Source organism: Heterocephalus glaber, unplaced genomic scaffold, assembly GCF_053883595.1.
Source record: "Heterocephalus glaber isolate CG9 unplaced genomic scaffold, H.glaber_assembly_v1.0 deba00001571, whole genome shotgun sequence".
Taxonomy (NCBI): domain Eukaryota; kingdom Metazoa; phylum Chordata; class Mammalia; order Rodentia; family Bathyergidae; genus Heterocephalus; species Heterocephalus glaber.
Window position 1 is genome coordinate 2,535,624 of NW_028258356.1, and position 18,240 is coordinate 2,553,863.

At 36.9% G+C, this 18,240-nt stretch overlaps 1 protein-coding gene, 1 long non-coding RNA gene and 1 pseudogene across 3 annotated transcripts in view; 1 reads left to right on the forward strand and 2 right to left on the reverse strand.

Annotated features, from left to right (window-relative positions):
- Ptprr (protein tyrosine phosphatase receptor type R) overlaps positions 1–17,161 on the reverse strand; it is a 281,279-nt gene extending 264,118 nt beyond the window's left edge. The window contains exons 1-2 of one of the 2 annotated variants that reach the window (XM_087192424.1): positions 17,074–17,161; positions 16,393–16,633 (exon numbers count right to left, since the gene is read on the reverse strand). In XM_087192424.1, coding sequence (XP_087048550.1) covers positions 16,393–16,450 — 58 coding nt within the window. In that variant the 5' untranslated portion in view covers positions 16,451–16,633; positions 17,074–17,161. Of the gene's footprint in view, positions 1–16,392; positions 16,827–17,073 lie in introns of those variants that run through there. The other variant, XM_004845043.3, reaches the window with a different exon arrangement.
- Positions 910–5,055, reverse strand: LOC147823656 (M-phase phosphoprotein 6 pseudogene; annotated as a pseudogene).
- The window catches only part of LOC147823657 (uncharacterized), a 35,479-nt gene continuing 34,254 nt past the window's right edge, over positions 17,016–18,240 (forward strand). The window contains exon 1 of the long non-coding RNA XR_015443468.1: positions 17,016–17,178. This is a non-coding gene — a long non-coding RNA (uncharacterized LOC147823657). The remainder of the gene's footprint in view (positions 17,179–18,240) is intronic.

Sequence of the window (18,240 nt, forward strand, 5' to 3'; positions counted from 1 at the left end):
ACTAACCTTTGCAGAAGCTAGAGGAATTGGGTTCCATATGTACTTAATGAGTAATTAAAGAGTATATCTGGAAAAGCTAGTTTTTATATGCCAGTCATTGCTAAGTCAACAGTTAAAATATAATTACTTATAAATAGTTATAAGGGTTAGAGACTATCTCCATTTTTTATAGCAGAGTTCTCCAGCTGCCTGGAAAGGTGGGCTCTAATTTCCAAACAAATTATCTGTTTTAAGACTAAGTTTCATAGCAGATTATGAATTATATTAAAAGCCAGAAAAATGAACATTATAACACAAGAAAACTAACATCTTGACTTAATAATGATACTACAGGGATAGAAATGCCCAGGCCTTAAAAGACAAGGGTGTGAAGAAAAAAGTCCACAGTCAGCCTCTGGACAAGAAATCCTTGTCCTGCTCTTCCTTGTGTTAGTTTAGGTATCCAAAGGGCACGTGGTAGGTTCTTTAGGCCTACACATGTATTTCACCCTATCCTGGTCCCATTTGAAATTAATGTCACTAAGTTAAGGCCTGGTCCCTAGTGGTTCCTTTAAAACATGAAAATTCACTGGGGAAAGACCATATAATTAATAGCTATTATTACATAGTGTAGATCTTTGTGTTGCACCCTTTCTAAAATATAGCTAGTTGAGAAGGGATCTCTTCCAAAATGAGAAGCAGGAAGTACACCTTAATTAGGGATGGGGAAGAAAGAGAGAGTTGGAGATGGAGGCTGAGGTTGAGAACACAGATGTGAAGAGCAAATTTCAAGATATGAAGTGTCGGGGAGGACTGTCCTTGTGAGAGCTGACCTGCAGGGTGAGGGATTGGGTGCCAGAGGCACCTTTTCTTCAGGTTTCTTGGTCTGGTGGGAATTGATAGCAGACTCAGCAGAAATTAATCTAAGGAAGAGACAAATGCTTGATTTTCAGGGAGCATATGTGGGAAGTCTGTTTGATTTCATGAAGTGCACACCCTCCCTTACCACACACATAGCCAACATATGCAGACAGGATCTTCAAACTAAAATATTCAGACCCTGGCAGTACACAGAGTTTTCAAGGCATACAAAGGCATTTGCAGAGAATTACTGTACATTCCAGATCCCCAGCTTTCGTATGTATTTTTCTGTAAAACTAATCTGCTTAAGAATGCATCTATCATAGGAATATCATTCTTGTTTTCCTCTATTTAACAAAGACCCTTTCTCCACTTTACAAAATAAAGGCATGCTTCTCACTCAATCTGAAACCAAACCTCTATATGGGGTATAAAAACTCCAAGTCTCTAATCAAAAGGACAAAGCAAAGGTATATGTGAAAGCAAAACTTCTTTTAATCAGGCTTTCCTTATATAAATCCATTGCAGGATTTTACGTTTCCCCTTTCTTATGCATATTTCCCTAAAAGTTATTTCTATTGACTTTTGTTGGGTGCTGTGAATTCTGATGGTTTGTGGAGTGGATAGCTGGAGTGATGATACTATATGTCCTCATGCTCTGTCCCAGCCCTTCATCTGACAGATACTTCACCAGAAGGGCTGCTTACCATTGGAGTGTCTCTGATGGTGAGGATATTTTTCTTCCATATATTCCAGTTTTTTTAAAAGTAGCTTGTTGGAATATAATTCACATATCATTCAAGTCACCTGTTTAATATGTAGAGTCCAATGGATTGTTTTTAGCTTGTTCACAGAGTTGTAAAACTATCCCTACATTAATTTAAGAACATTTTCATCTTCATTGCAGGACAAAGATACTACATAACCTCAGGGAAAGTCATTCTTCACAACTCTGCATCAGCTTCTACTCCTGACTCCTCACCACCGGTACCAGTCAATCACTTTTCTACTTTTTGGTCCTATATATTTGCCCACTGTGCTCTTTAAAAATTTATCCTATCAAATAGTAATTATATATAATTTACTAGCATCCTGCTCTTCCTTTGTCTGCATCTGGTAACTACTATTATACTTTCCACTTCTGTGAGATTAACTTTTTTGGAATCCACATATGAATGAGATGTGGTATTTTGTTTATTCACTGACAATTATGAGTATTTTTCAATGTATAAGACAAAATTTCTGCTAGTATTTTTAAAATGGAAGCAGGGCAATTATATATTCATGGCATGCATCCTCTACTAATGAAAGCTTTATCGTGATCTTTTTTAACTAGCCTAATTTTCAGCATATATTTTCCTGGTTTTATATGGTCATTTGGGTTTTTATTTTTGTTTTGGTGGTATTGGAGGTCTACACATTTTTTTCTTTTTCACTGAAATATAGGACCAATAAACGTTTTTACATACTAATATAACATGTATATAGCTAATAGTAGCAGCTACTAGTTATTGAATGTATTCAATGTTCCAGGCTTGGTGCTGTGAGGCATTGTACATTAGCTTTTATAATAATCCTCAAACCACCTGGTAAGAGAGTTACCACTGTATTGAACCTACCTTAAAACTGAGTAAAGGGAGGCACAGAGAGTTGGACCAATAAGTGGCAGAAGATGGGATTCAAATCTAGGAGGTTGGTTTTAGAACTCAACTTTTTGTTATTGTGCTTCATGAATTGGGGCCCATTTTTTAATCTTTTGAAATACAACTGTGCCATTTCAGAACATATTTTATATCCTATAGTGTGACATGATTATCTTAAAAAAACAACTGGGATAGAATTTAATGTATCATAGGAATTTGGGAAATATTCCTTCATTTTTCTCTTCCTATTTTGTAAAGAAATTTTTGTCTCTTCTTGATGAAATCCAAAGTTTATCATGAATGGAGACTCTTTTATTGTATTTTCTTACAATATGCATATATAATAGATTTTCAATGTATACTCAGAGTTAGGAGTTGCAAACAGCATGATACAATTGAGGATTCAAATACTCTTAGTATCAGGCATTCCAAGATTGAGGAAAGAAAATATTCAAAAGTAATCAGTGGACAGCAGATGGGAAATCCTGATGCTCTAGAGATACAGAGATGCCTAGGAATGCCAATTGCCATGCCCACTGGATCCTGGACCCTGGATCAAGCTTATGGGCAACTGTGAGAATCACCATGGGGAGATTCTTAACTGTCATGAAATATTCACAGGCATGGAAATAGCTACCCAACTGTGTCCTTGGATTTGCACAGAGGAAGAAAGCACAATGGAAAATTTTCTACAAATGAATCCTAAGTCTTCTGGTGGACTGAAAATCTCCAAGTGAGCTGAAGTGGATCTGTATATAATCTAGACCCCTGAGATAAAATCAACAGAGAAGAGACCTGGTAGATCATGTATGGCTGAGTAGCCTTGGTGTTAGGAGAGCAGTGATAATTTGAGGCTATCTTTGACATCTTCAGTATATGTTCTTCCCATTTCTAATCCTCTTCCTGTTTTTTCTTTACATTCAAACAGTGCTGTGTTTACCAGTGTCTTCAGAGACTCAGGCATCCTTCCACATAGACCTGCAGCACATGGCCACAAATGTAAGCAGGAGGGCATCAGTGGGTCAGTGAGAAGGATTGCCAGAGCAGCAGACACAGACGGGAGGCCTGTAGAGCTGTGAGCATCATCCACAGACACATGCTTGAAATTCCTACCTTCTGCGGGTCCCTTCAGAAACCAACTGGGGAGGAGGCACCTGAGGTCACTTGGCTTCCCCACTAAACAAGACAGTGCAATAGGAGCTAGACATTTAAGATTTGTTTTTTTTCAAAAACAGCATGTTTCCAAAATTATGCATTTCTTTACAAATGAGCATTACATATTAGCAACATTAATTAGCAACAGAGACACCATCAGGATAAGTTCCAAAATATGGGGCTTTCACAGGTATCCCTGAGCTGTATTTGAAGGCATCCATTTTAATCTTGGGGCTTTAGGAACAACTTCTTTGTTTTCATTGGTTTTATGTTTCCATTTTCATCTTCTTCATAATTGGTATGGTCTCTCTTCTTGGCAAACTTTTTTCCAATTGTCTCTACCAAAGTCTCATATCTTCTAGCCATTTCTTCATCTGACACATCAAGCTCTACTGTTTCATCTTCCTCTTGCTTCTCTTTGTTCTTAGCATTCATCTGAAGCATTAATTTCTCAACTTCAGGATTAAATCCTCTGAATGACATTCTTTCATAGAGAAGATCTGCACATGACAAGAAACTCTGCTCTTCTATTATGAAACTTTCTTTCTCTTTAAGCTCTGGCAAATCCAAGTACCAGTGCTCTTCACTAATGATCTTCTTTTCTTCCTCTTCTAGCTGTTTCTTGGTTTCTGAGTACAGTCCTCTTTGCATGAACTTCATGCATAGCAAGTTCTTGGACAACTTGGTCTTGTGTTCCGCCGCCATGCTGGCTCCAAGATTTGTTATATCACATTTTCACTCATCATTAGATAAAAACAAGACAATTTTGTATTTCACATTCATTTAAAAAGAGATTTGCTGAAGATATGATACTAAAACCCATGTGTAGATAGAAATTTTAGGTAAGGTATTGGGAGAGAGACAGGGGATAGGTAATTTCAGAGCTTCACACTCCACAACAAATCTGCACATATTGCCAGTCTCATGCCTGTAATAGATGAAACTATACAGATAAGGCCTACTTGATAAAAGCAGTTGGAATACAGAATCTGTTCCACGTATGTGTGCTTCTTCAGCATTGCATTAACAATAAAAAGAAATTACTCCCAGACACCAGTTAGCTATTTATCACCAAAACTCTTCCAGACTAATTAGACAATACCTAACAATTGCATGGCACTTAGTGCAAGTTTACATCTTTTATCCAATTTAATTCTTAACTACTACAGAATCCTTTTTTTAAATTAAAAAAAAATTTTTTTTTGGTACCAGGGATCAAACTTAGGATCTTGTGCTTGCAAGGCAGGTGACGGCACCACTGAGCTAAATTCCCAGCCCCAGAATCCTTTTAAAAGTTTTCTAAAAATATGGCATTTCTTCCTCTTATTTCAATTTATTCTTCTTCGTTTAAACTATTTCATTTTCTTCCAGGGGAAACTGAAAAAGAAAGAGAAAGAAAGAAAGAAAGAAAGAAAGAAAGAAAGAAAGAAAGAAAGAAAGAAAGAAAGAAAGAAAGAAAGAAAGAAAGAAAGAAAGAAAGAGAGAGAGAAAGAAAGCAATCCTACCTCAAGTCAAGAAGGCAAAGTAAATTGCTTAAAATTTAAAACCAACATTTATTAACAAATCAATGATTTTCAACCTAACTCAGTATAATGTTATATGTGGCATACTTCATATTGAATATCTTTCCAGGGTAAAGTTGCCCAGTAATGTTAGCTGACTCTGAGCACTTATGCATATTGCTTCATTTTTTTCTTCAGTCTCTATCAGGAATTGGGTTACTATTATGGTGAAATTGCCATAGAATCTTGTTCTGTACATACTGTTTTTTAGGTCACACATGATTTGCCTTTACTCTGTTCTCATTAAGTGTTCCTTCTCCAAGAACCAGTAGTTCATTGCTGTCTTAGGACATCCTTTTCACTTATGGCAGAAAATGGACATTACTTTAGGTCTGAACTAGGAAAAAATAATTCATGTCCCCACTGGACATGGCTTTTGGTAGATTGCAACACATTGATCTAGACTCTTGTTTAATGTAAACAATTAGTTTTGCTTTCCTGTTGGTTCATGTAGCTGCATTTTTAATGGTCATCATCATTCTAATATATTGAAATCAAATGAGATTTGAGTATGAGGAAAGTCTAGATACTCATTATGAGTCAAAATGATTTAGATGAAAAGTGTTAATGTTCATAATATAAATTTGCTAATTGTCTCTCAGTGGCAAATATTATTACAATAACAGGCACAGTTATATTGTACATAAGCAATAGGAAATTTGATCTTAAAATAATAATTCATCATTAAATCATACTTTGAAAATGTTACTAAAATCCTTTATCTTGAGTAACATGAATGACCTCTAAGTATGTCCGCATTTGTTGTACTTTGAATATTTTTCAAACTTCCTTTTGATAGAAAAAATGGCTCTTTTTTTCCCCTCTCCTCTCTTCCCCATTAAGTTTATTGGTACATTTCCGGTATAAAATACATTTACATACATCATTGGGACCTTGTACATTACATGAGTATCATGGTTCTTATTTTTTCCCCTTCCCCTGCCCTCCCTTCACCCCTTCCACCCTTCCCTATTTGCAAAGATTTTGTATTCATTTTTTTCCTTTTCTCATATTTTTTCCCTTCTTTCCTTTCCCCTACCTCTCCCACTTCCTCTGCTCCTTTAGACCTTTACTTCCTATTACATAATATCAATTATACATCTTTAAAATTAAAATATCAGGACCTAGGAGACATTACCACAGATTTTACAGAATTTTAAAGGATATAGAAAGCATATTTCAAAAATCTGTTTTGAAATAAATTTGACAACTTCTAAGAAGTACCTTAGAAAACAAATTAATGAAACTAACTCTAGGGGAAATATAAAATTTTAATAGCACCTATTAAAGAAAGTATATTCCTAGCTTGAAAACCTACCTATATGACAACAACAGGCTCATATACATTTTAACTGATAAATTATATCAAACATTTAAAGCAGAAAAAAAGAGGAACACTTCTCCCCTCATTTTAGGAAGTCAACATTGGCTAATCCTAAAACTGGATAAAGATAATACAAGAAAAAAGTATGAACATAAATAAAAATTTGTTTAACAAAATAAACTATTAGAAGTCAGATCTGGCAGTATGTAGAAAGTAGTTTTATTATAGGGATGGCAGTGTTGGTTCAGCATTGGAAGGTCCACCCCCAAAAGTCATCATTTTAACAGAGGAAAGGAAAAAGCCATATGATCCTGTCACTAGTTGGAGAAAAAGTATTGGACTAAATTCTACAGCTGTTCATGGCAAAAGCTATCAGGAGACTAGAAGTGGAACAGAACCTTCTCAACAGATTAAAGACATGTGCTCCATAATTCCAGTGGGAATGCCTTATATGAATGGAGAAGATACAATGCTTTCTCTTTAAGGTGGGGAACAAGGGCAAATATGCTTACTCCTCATCTGTCCATTAAACTTTGAAACATAGGCCCAAACAAAATCATCTGGCAATTAAATGACACAATTAGGATAGGATTGGGAAGGTAGAAGCAACATCTTTATGTGTAGATGAAATGATCATCTACAGAGAAAATACTAAGAAATCTCTAGGAGCTCCTAGAACTTGTATTTGAATTTAGCAGGATTAGAAAACACAAGGTATATATAAAAATTCAGGTCTATGTATACTTCCTATAAATGAAGAATTGGATATTGAAATTTAAAAGTTATGTAGGAGTACAAAGGACCTAGAAAAGTAGAAAGAAAAACAAAAACAAAAACAGTGTTGGAAGATGTTTAGTACCTAATTTTAAGACTTCTTCTAAATCTACAGTAATCAAGGCAGTGTTGGTGTAAGGAAAGACATATAGATCATTGGAATAAATCAGAGAATCTAGAAATAGAACCACACATATATGGTCTACTGAGTTTTGAAAGATTATTTAACATTAGCATTTTATAGAATATAAACTCAATTCAAGAGCCTAGGAAAAGATAGTGTTTTCAGCAAATGGCACTAGAACATCTGGTATCCACATATAAAAAATTAACCTCAACTCTTTATTTCCACACATAAAAATAACTTGAAGGGATCTATGAACCTAAATATGAAAGCCTAAAAGTATAAAACTTTAAGAAGAAATTACAAGGGAAAATGTTCATGAATTTAGGGTAGGCAAGAACTACCTAGGAAACAAAACAATGATGTATAAAAGAAAAAAAATTGATAAATGAGATTCCATCAAAATTTAGAACTTTAAATGACATCATTAAAATGAAAAGTAGTCCTTAAACAGACCATATTTACAATGAATATAACATATGGCCAGAATAAATAAAGAATTCTTACAGCTCATTAATAGACAACCCAGTTAAAAAGTAGACATAAAAAGATGATAAATAGCCAGTACAGCACAAGGAAAGGTGTGCAACTCTAGAATCAGAAAAATACTAATCAGTACATTAACAAGATTGAATTATACAATCATTAGGGAGATGAAGTTAAAAGTTTTAAAAGCCTTGTCATGACTTTTTCTTTTTGTTGGATTCTTCCCCTTTGCATTTAATTTGTCACGCCCAATGGATTCATTCTGCTGGGTTTCCTGTGGTTGTGATCCTCATTGTCTTTTCCTAGGATATTGTCTAAAATTTTTTGGATTTCTGGTTTGGTATTCATGAAGTTCCTGAGGTGCTCTTTATTATGAAAGTATCTTATTTCTCCATCAATTTTGAAAGACAGTTTTGCAGGGTACATCAATCTGGGTTGGAGGCTGTTTTCCTTTAGGGCTTGAAATACATCACTCCAAGCTTTTCTCCCCTTGAGGTTTGCATTGAGAAGTCTGCTGTGATTCTGATGGGCTTTCCTTTGTATGTGATTTGTTCCTTTTCTCTCACTGCTTGTAGAATTTTGTTTTTCTGTTAGATTTCTGGAATCCTAACTATTATATGCCTATGTTTAGATTTTTCTTTTGATCAAGGCTATTTGGTGTCCTATATGCCTCACTTATCTATATGTCAAGTTCTTTTCCCCTCCTTGGGAAGTTTTCTGCCATCACTTCTGTGAAGAGTTTTTTTATGTCATCTATACTCCCTCCTGTTTCTTCATTGACTCCAATCAGTCTTATGCTATTTTTCTTTGGATCGTCTAGCAGCTGCTGGATTGATTTCTTGTGGTTCCTTACTCTTTTAAAGCAATTTTTCTTTTCCTGGTCATTAATTGCAATCTTTTCTTCTATATCTGAAATTCTGCCCTCACATTGGTTCATTCTGCTGTGCAGACTTTCTATGGAGTTTTTAATCTCCTGGAAATCTGTTTGCATCTGTTTTATGGATTCCATTTGTTTCCTATGTTGAGATTCCATCATATTCCTCAGATCCTCTATTTTTTGTGTCCTCTCTAGATTTATTAATCATGTCTTGCATTATGAGCACAATCTTTGCTGTTATCTGAGTAATTATTTCTGATTTCATTTTTCCCAGATCCTCTTTTATTGCCAGTTCAGAGAGTCCAGGTAGTTGAGTATCAGATTGTTCCATCTTGTTTCCCTTTGGGGTTGCTGTAGGTAATCTGGAAATCTGTTTTTGAGGCTTCTTTACATGTCTTCTCATTTCCATGGGGTGGGGGATGCTTCTGGAGCCCATGCGGCTCACCTTCTCTGCCCTAGGAGTGTGGAATGGCAGCAGGGGAGCTTCCTTCCGGGTGCTGGTACTGGCTCACCTTCTCTGCCCTTTGCTTTTTCCAGCTGGGCCTGCCGCTCAGCTTCCCTGTGCACTGCCTCGCGGTCTCCCTCCAGGGACACATCAGAATCAGATGGAAGGCTGGTATAGGAATCTGCTGAACCCTGCTTCTCCAGCAGCCATGCAAATATCAACCAAATCAACAAGCCCTCCCTGCCTGTTCAACAACAGAAAAGCAAAGCACACAGCATCACCCCTCGCCAGCCCAGCGCTCACACAGATCTCGGAATCAAAATGGCTATCTCTTGAGAATTTAACTTCACAAAACAGCTTTAAAAAGATTTAATAACAAACACTGTAAAATGTAATATCCATTTTATAATTAACACTAATGGGAATGAATCAGCTTTTGATCCTTAATTCAATTGTCTCATAAAGAGTGACTTCTTTATAATTTATAAAACAAACTTTATTTTTCAGGGGTAAGTATATTCCCCATCAGAAAAATGTGTGGGATACAAAAACTTTATGGTTCTATGAAGACAGACATTTACTATTAGAAGATAGATAATGATCAATCAGTAATCAGAGTTAGGAGCACTGAGTCTCTTCCTTAATGAATAACTATCATTATTTTTCTTATCTGATGGCATGATCTCTTTAAAACAAAGAAATTAACCTAATTCTTTTTCTGAAGTATTATTAGAAAATCATAGAATACCTACTCACTTAAGAGGAGTTCAACACACAATTACACCACAAATAGCACTATGTTCATGGAACACAAACTTATAATCTATGTTTAAATTGAAACTTCTCTGACCCATCTTCATTTTTTGTAACCGATAAAGGTAAATTGGATTGAGGGAAGAGTAGTAAAGGCACTTCTCTTCATTATAGTCATGAAGATGAGATATATTCTATTTTTCAATATAATATAATTTATCATAGTTTATTTTGTCAAATATATCCAGAATGTATTTATGAATTCATTGAACATTTCTTATGACATACTAGATAATAAGGTCAACACTAAAGAAGGGATATAAAGAGTTAAAAGTTGCCATTCTGTTATTGTTCTTAAAAAGCATCAGTATACAGGTTGAATCTATTGATAGAGGAATACATCTGGTCCAAAAGAAAAATATAGCACAGTTACTTGAATGAAGTGGTGGGTCAAAGGAATGGTTCTTAGAGTAGGCAATGATGGAACAAGATCTGAAGTTGTGGTGAGCTGTCTAGAAAAAGAAGATGAGTAAAGGTATTTAAGGTAAATGGAATAATCTGTGAAAAGGATGGAAGACATAGAAAATCAAAAGCAATATGAACTTATATGATAACTATTCAAGAGAGTACATGATGATAGGTAATAAGAATGAAGTTAAGAAAGACCTAATTATGAAAGACTTTGCCATTCTAATGCATTGAGATTTTATTCTAAGGGAAGGAAAAGGAGATAGCTGTATTAAAACCTTTTATAAAGGAGAAAAAATTAGGTATGTTTTCAGAGTTTTACCTTGGATATTATTATGAAGGATGGATTTAATAGGAAGTTAATATAAAGATACTGTAAGTGAAACATCAACCTATGCCAAGGCAGTGCCATGGACTAAGGGGGTGGGTAAGATGTGGTAAGAAGATTTGGTGATGTTTTAGAGAAAGCTTCAAAGGAAGAGTCTAGGATGAGTTACTACACGGATTCAAGATTGTTTGTTTGCATAGGATTCTAGTATTAATCACACAAGAACAGGGAAGATGATAAATGTAAGCAGTTGGATATATGATTCTTGTAGTATACCCAATGAGGCCTAGTAATTATAAGTATAGGAGTGGAGTTCAGGAGAGATATCTGAAATAGAATTATGAAGCCTGGAAGCTTTTATATGAGGTCTGAATATAATTATTCAGGAAGAGAGAAAGAGAAAAAGAAAGAGGAGGGAGAATATAATAACAAAAATGTCTAAGAAGCACTAACCATTAAATAATACTCTGAAGGGGAGCTTAAAGTGAAAATTGAGAAATAAAAGGAACAATAAAAAAGCAAGGAAATGCTGTGTTAGGTGTCAATGGGAATCTAGTGAAGAGTATTTTCCAAAATTCAGAAAGTAATCAAATTAGATAAGTGCTCTAAGTGTTCTTTGGGAAGGACATATGATAAGCTCCTTAATGATGTCCAATAACAGGAGGATATGATGAGGATTGCAGTTGGTAGAGAAATGTAAGAGAATGAACAGAAGTAGAAATGTGGATAATGCATCCCAGAATTTTTACAAGGTTTTAGGCAGGATATGATCTCCAACAGAATATTCAGTCTCCAGATGCTAGAAATATGTGATTTCCAGTACACTTATTCCTGTGTCTACATGCCAGAGAAGCAGACAGGTTTGTCTAGTGACTTAAACTCCATGTTTATAAATAAGCTTTCTGAATACTTTTATATCACCACAGCCATTGCTATATGTACACAGTATTTAACTAACAAGTAAAAATGTAGCCAACCAGTAAGGCACTTTGGTTGTTCTCTATCTGATGATCAGTTTGAAGGGCTTTTCACTGAGTTGAACAGTAGCTCTGGTCTCATGCAAATATATCCTTGTTGCCTTTCAGTTTATAGTGATAGCAAAGTCTATCAGAGATGTGAGGCTCCTAGGGAGTAACATAAATTATGAACAAATGTATTGTGTTTAAGTCTATTCTGCAAATGATTAAGCTGACTAGGTGCATTTTTCACAAGTGCCAACAAGAAATTGAATGCAAAACAGAAATATCAGAAATACCACTGTGTTGTGTTTATTTGTCAAGATATTTATTTGCTCTTTAGAAACTTTTATGCTAATCACTGTTCCCAGGTACTAGGTGGAGCATCATCTCCAATTGATATGGCAAAAAAATGAAGCACACCAAAATCTTTGCCCTCAAGGAGCTTACCTTTTAATAGAGAGGGTAAAGCACAATAAACAAAACAAGTAAAATATGTGTGCTAGGTGGTGGAAAACCTCTTATGTACCAGAGGTTTTAGTGTGCATGTGTTGGGGGAGGTAGAATACAAAATAGGATACTAAATGAAAGCTCCGTTAAGAAAGTAACCTTTGAATAAAGACCTAAAATCATTGATAAATCAAGCCACGAAGATAACTGGAGCATGTTTTGAGGAAATAAAAAAACAAAACATCTGATATGAGATAGATGAATGCCTGTGTATCTTCTAGGCACAGAAAAAAGATCAATATAATTGGAGAGAAATAAAAATGGGGCAAGCACTGACATTAATATCACAGTAGCAATGGGAGGATGAGGAGAGAACTTAGAAAATCTTGGGCCAATATAAAGACTTCATCGAGTGAGTTTTGAGCAGAAAAAATATATTCTGGTATTCTAAGTAACATCTTAAAATCTCAAAGTAGAACATTTCATTTTCCTATCCTACAGTCCTTCCTTTTGAGCATGGTGCTTCTGCAAATGATCTATTAGATCCTCTTTGTTCCATCTTCTCAAAGGCTAGAGAAATTCACTAAGTACTTTTCTGAGAATGAATTGACAGTTTCAAGAGATACAGCCTTTGTGCCATTCAGAAAGGATGCCGGTAAGGACAGTGTGGAAATCCAAAATAACCTTTTCCAGCACTTGAGGACAGTAATGGGTTAAAATTGACCTCTTTCTTCTCTTACCAAAACTATTACCAGGAAAAAGAAAACTTTCACATGAGAATTTTTGGGTGGGGGTGGGTACCAGGGATCGAACTCAGGACCTTGCACTTGTGAGGCAAGCAATGACACCACTGAGCTAAATCCTTGGCCCCCCACATGAGAATTTTTAAGATATCTAGAGAGTCATTTCTTTGCAACTAAAAATATCACCCTATCAATAATCCCTTCTTCTCAAATGGAGTGTGATTCATGGGGCACAGAAAGAGAAGGAACATTCAAGAAAATAAGCTATCTGTGGATCTTCTACATAGTTATTATTGTTTTTACCATCTCTATTATTAAAGTAATTTACTTGCCTTCTTGGCTATTCCTGATGTGCTATTTTCACTGGAATTGTGTTGGTTCAAAGACAGAGAATAAAACAGTCAGGGAAATAGGATTTCATATCTAACTGAACAGTGGCAGTGGTATATAATTTTACATAGGATAAAGCCAAAGCTCTGGAAGCCTGGCTTTGCCTCCTGACAAAGCTTTCAACTGACACTTGACTGTTCTGGATCTTAGCTTCCTTACTTGTAAAATAAGCAGTTGGATGGACAGTAAGTATAAGTTTCTTAATTTCTTTTTTGTTTTTTTGGTACTGGGGATTGAACTCAGGACCTTGTGCTTGCAAGGCAGGTGGTAGAACCAGAGCTAAATCCTCAGCCCTGTAAGTTTCTTGTTAGAAAGACCTATGAAAATCACTGTCATGTTAAGTTAATAAGCTCCATGGTCACCAATTCCTTAGGGTTATCTTACTTAGTAATGTCAATTACAGAGCATTTTTGTTCTGAAAAACATTACAAGCATATCACAGTGATTTTCTCTGCTGTCAGTTACCAATCAGGAATGGATCAGAATTATTATTACTTTTTCCCCTTCACTCTGTCAGAAGCAACCATAACCAAATAATTGGAGATGGGCTGAAGTTGAAACAATCTTTTTCCTTATTACTAGGGGCTTGGCTATGTCATGGGGAACAGTTCCTAACATAGCTAGCAACACTTACATACTATTAGCCAATTTATCCCATTCTTACAGCATTCCAAGATATCACCAGTTCTGCTAGTATAAAATAGTTGCTGATAACCTGGACCTAACCAAACAGATCAACTTGCTTTTTAGTCAAGAGGCCCAAATATATAGAATTCATTTCCATTCTTTACAAAGCCTGACTCTGTCCTGAGAGGAGAACCTCTATAAAAGAAATAAATGCAGACATTCAGCAAGTACAGAAGTCAGTGACTCCTTGATCTTGGTCCTCGTGCCCACTCATATTCTTATTACCTAAATCTACAGGAGCTTAGATCAAGAAATCTGTGTGTGAGTTATGATGAAAAGCCATAACAATATAATTAAATAACTGTGATGAATTTTAATCTGATGACAGCTTGTGACCCACAAATTACTGTTTAAAATTAAAATGCATCCAAAATGAAACTGGTAAGACAACCATAATATTAAACTTGTCATTTGCTGTGATAAAAATATCTATCTAAAGTACTGTTTTAAATCCAAATACAATTAATTTCTATGTAGCATATTGCAATTGAAATCCAAAAAAATAGTCCTTTATTGCATTACCTTATTAAATTCAAATTGATTGAATAATCTTATCTTTTATCTTTATTTTGCAGATTAAGTAGTCAAAATAGAAATAGATTGGTTTGGCTTTGGCAGAACTCCAGGTATAGTCTAGGTTTCTCCTTTGATCAAACAAAGTCTTCTGTTTTCTTTATCCCAAATGTTCATTTCAATAAATTAGAATGTTTCCAATATATTTAATTTTAAGATTATTTATACTTTTGAGCTATAATTACTCAAGATATATCCAATATAATATTTTAAAAACATTTACATATTAGTTTCAAAATAACTGACTGATAATTTTGGCTAACTATTTCATTAATAACTTGATAAGAATTGAGACTTTTTTGGTAATGAATGTCTAGTGCTATCATTAAACAATAATGTAAATAAAACTATCTCACTATGTATATATTCATCTCATATTTTAATATTAAAGAACATTATGCGGTAATGGAAGGACTCATACACCTGTTTGCAAGTAATTTAATAACCAAGTCACAGCTTCTTATTCCTAGTTTTCAGAAGGTAACAAAGAACTTCAGCATCAAAAACCCCACATCATAATTATAATAAACATTTTTACTTAATTGTAGATTTAATGCTCCTCCTGTACACTACTTGCTCAAAAGCCTCACAATACTTTAAAACAGTATTAGCTAGAATAAGAAAGTACTACGTTTCACCCCCATTATTACACACATAGAAAAAAATCACACATTATTTTTAAGAGATATTGCAAGGATTCTCATTTCATAATCATTATTTTCAATATTTATTAACCACTATTTTCAACCCCTGGAAAATAGTATACACTCAGTTGATGTTAGCTGGAGAAATGGACGACTATGTGTGATTGGATGAGAAACAAACTCAGAGAAAATGCCTAGTCTCTGGTTGTGACAAGACTACTGCATGGACAACTGCTGTCGCAGTAGGGCTCCTAAAATCTCTGCCATGTTTTGTTTTGGTTCATGTGTGGGTAAAAACCATAAACGATGCAGTCCAGTGAGTCTATGCACTACACAGAGGTCCTATGTATTAAAAAATCAACGTCTGTAGTGACATCGAACATAAAAGCCCAGGCTCTTCCTACGGTTTGCTTCCTCATGAGACTTGATATAGGCTTTGGAATTAAATCTATGCATACTTGAAGCAGTCTTACTCCTCACTATTGGTCAGACCTCATAAAATTTGTCCAGGAGACAATGTCAGTCCCAGGGTTGTCAGCTTTGAAACTCCTTAGGCTCAGCCTTGTGCTGGCGGGCACTGACCATGGTACTGAAAGCGAAAAGCTCAGCTTTGAAATCTTTCCCTCAGCTTATGGGTTTAGAAAATTCGAGTGAGGAGGACAGGGACCAAAGGAGCCTGGAGCAGCATCATTAATCTGAACCATGCATTTTGACCCCTCGGGTGGAGCTGTACGTGGTCCTTCAGGTTACAGCTTGCGCATCCCTGTGAGCGTTGGCGGAAGCAAGAGACCTTAGGAATGTAAACGCTGCAGTAGAAAAGATTACATCTAGCAGGATGTCTTGTCTCTGTCCTGAAAAATTGGCAGTCAAGTGCATAGCCTAGAAACCGAAACAGAGTCTAGATGCAGGGGAGGGGAAAGGGAAGCAAATCTATATTCATACTGAAAATATTTACTATTTAAACAAGGTAAAGAAAATTAAGAGCTGAATTTAGCTCAAGTTTTCAGCTTCCATCTTCCAACAGGTGTATTTTCTCACCCCTTCCCTCACATGCTTTGCCTTTGTAAGGCTTTATTTTTTTCTTTTCAGGGAAGCTGTTCTAGAGTCCTTAAACATGTGCAGTTTCCCATCTCATCCACAGCTCCAGCTCTGCTCCCGGCAACCTCTTACCTGCAGCGAGAAGATTAAGGAGCAGGCACAGCGCAGGGAAGCCGGCTGCTCTCCGCATGGTGTTTGCATTGAGAGGTGGAGGAGAAACTCCGCCACGACCCCACTTCAGGCAAAGTGCTGAGTGAACCAGCCACTGCCAAGGGTCCTCTGGTCTCCGGAATTCGTTGGCAGGGTCCTCCGAGGGGGTTTGCAGGGCGGCCAGTCCGTGGCGCCGACAGAAAGCACCACCAGCTTCCTCTCCCTGAGAGAGGGGGAGAGGAGGAAGAGTAGGAGGAGGTGGGTGAGGGGCACGGGAGCGGGCGGGGGCGAGGTGCTCAGTGGCAGCGAATGCTCGGCCTTTGGGAAGCCCCGCAGCCGCGGAGGTGACAGCGCGGGGACCCGCGCCACCCCGGAGCCCGGCAGTGTCGCTCCAGCAGCAGCCCGACGCGCCGCTGCTACTGAGCATGCCCAGCGCCGGCCCTCCGCGGCACGGAGTTTCAAAATGAAATTCCACCTCTCCGGGTCTTAGCGGTGGCTGAGGGGGTGCAATCTCCACCGCAGAGGACCGCTTGGGGAGGTTGTTTGGGACGAAGAGTTCCTCGCTCCAGGGGTGGTGTGGACTGCGGTGGGAATAGATAGGGGTATGAACAGACAAACCAGAGGACGGAGCTAAAAAAAAGAAGTGGCAAGTGAGCGACCCACCTTCGTCCTTCTCCAAATGCTTATTTACAAGTGGACTGAATTCACCCCTGGAAGTAGATGTGGGCACATTGACCAGCTTCCCAGGACTAGACTACGGGAATGTAGGTGAGCCGAGCACTCTGGGATGATTAGGGAAATGTTCCCCGGGCAGCCTGTTTGGTACAGTCTGTGGGTGTCTTTTTCATTCCCAGTAGCGCCCCTTCTTTGTTTCTATTTCTATTCTGTCTACCTCAGTACTTGTATATTTAAACTTCCTCTAAAGTGAAGTCCAAAGTTTGTAATCGCACTGACAGAAGTGAGGCAAATGCATTTAGGCTGGTGGAATATGTCCATGTAATTGAAGCAAACAAAGGTATCTGTTTGTTTCATGGAAATAATTACATTTAGTCTCCATTTTCCCTGCTTCCTGTACCTTGGCTCCTCTGGTCCGGGTCTGTGTTTTTAGGGAAGACATCATAGTCTGTGTAACATGCATGGTTTTTATTCCTCCATCTGTCTTTGAGGTGTGGCGATCCTTATTGATCTAGTCACTAATTACTCACAGCCAAGAAGTCCCTCAAGCAGACTCTCTCCTGGAACTCTGTTAGGACCATGGATGCTGCTTTTACCTAATTGCCCCCACTTGCAACAGTACCACACTAGGATGTACAAAGATCTAACCTTGGTCTCATTTTTCCAGAAACCTCTGAGTTACTTGCTGTAGATTATAGTGATCTTTCTCTTCTACATTTTCATAGCATTGTCATGTAGCAGATAGTTCATGTATCTGTAATATATCTTACTCCTGAAGGCTCCTTGAGAACATCTGCTTTGTGCATTAACTCAAATTGAATAAAATTGTTCTAGCCAAATAAGAGGCACTAATAAGAACTCATTGAATTGAGCTGCATATCTCATTCAGTGCTTTCTTCTTCCATCTTCTGGGACAGCTAATGGGAAATAGACTCCCCATCAGAGCTTAAATTAGGCAGAATTTCATAGGATCTGAGAGCCCAGGCAGTAGCACTTATTTCTTCTATAATTTATTTCATCTCCACCTCTGAGAGACAAGGGATTATACTCTACCAAGTGGAGGAAGAGAAGAATGAGATAATTTTTTTTTAGTACTTGACAGGTCTTCTCTCCTAAAAAAAAAAAAAGGGAATATATGTATCTTCACATTCAATA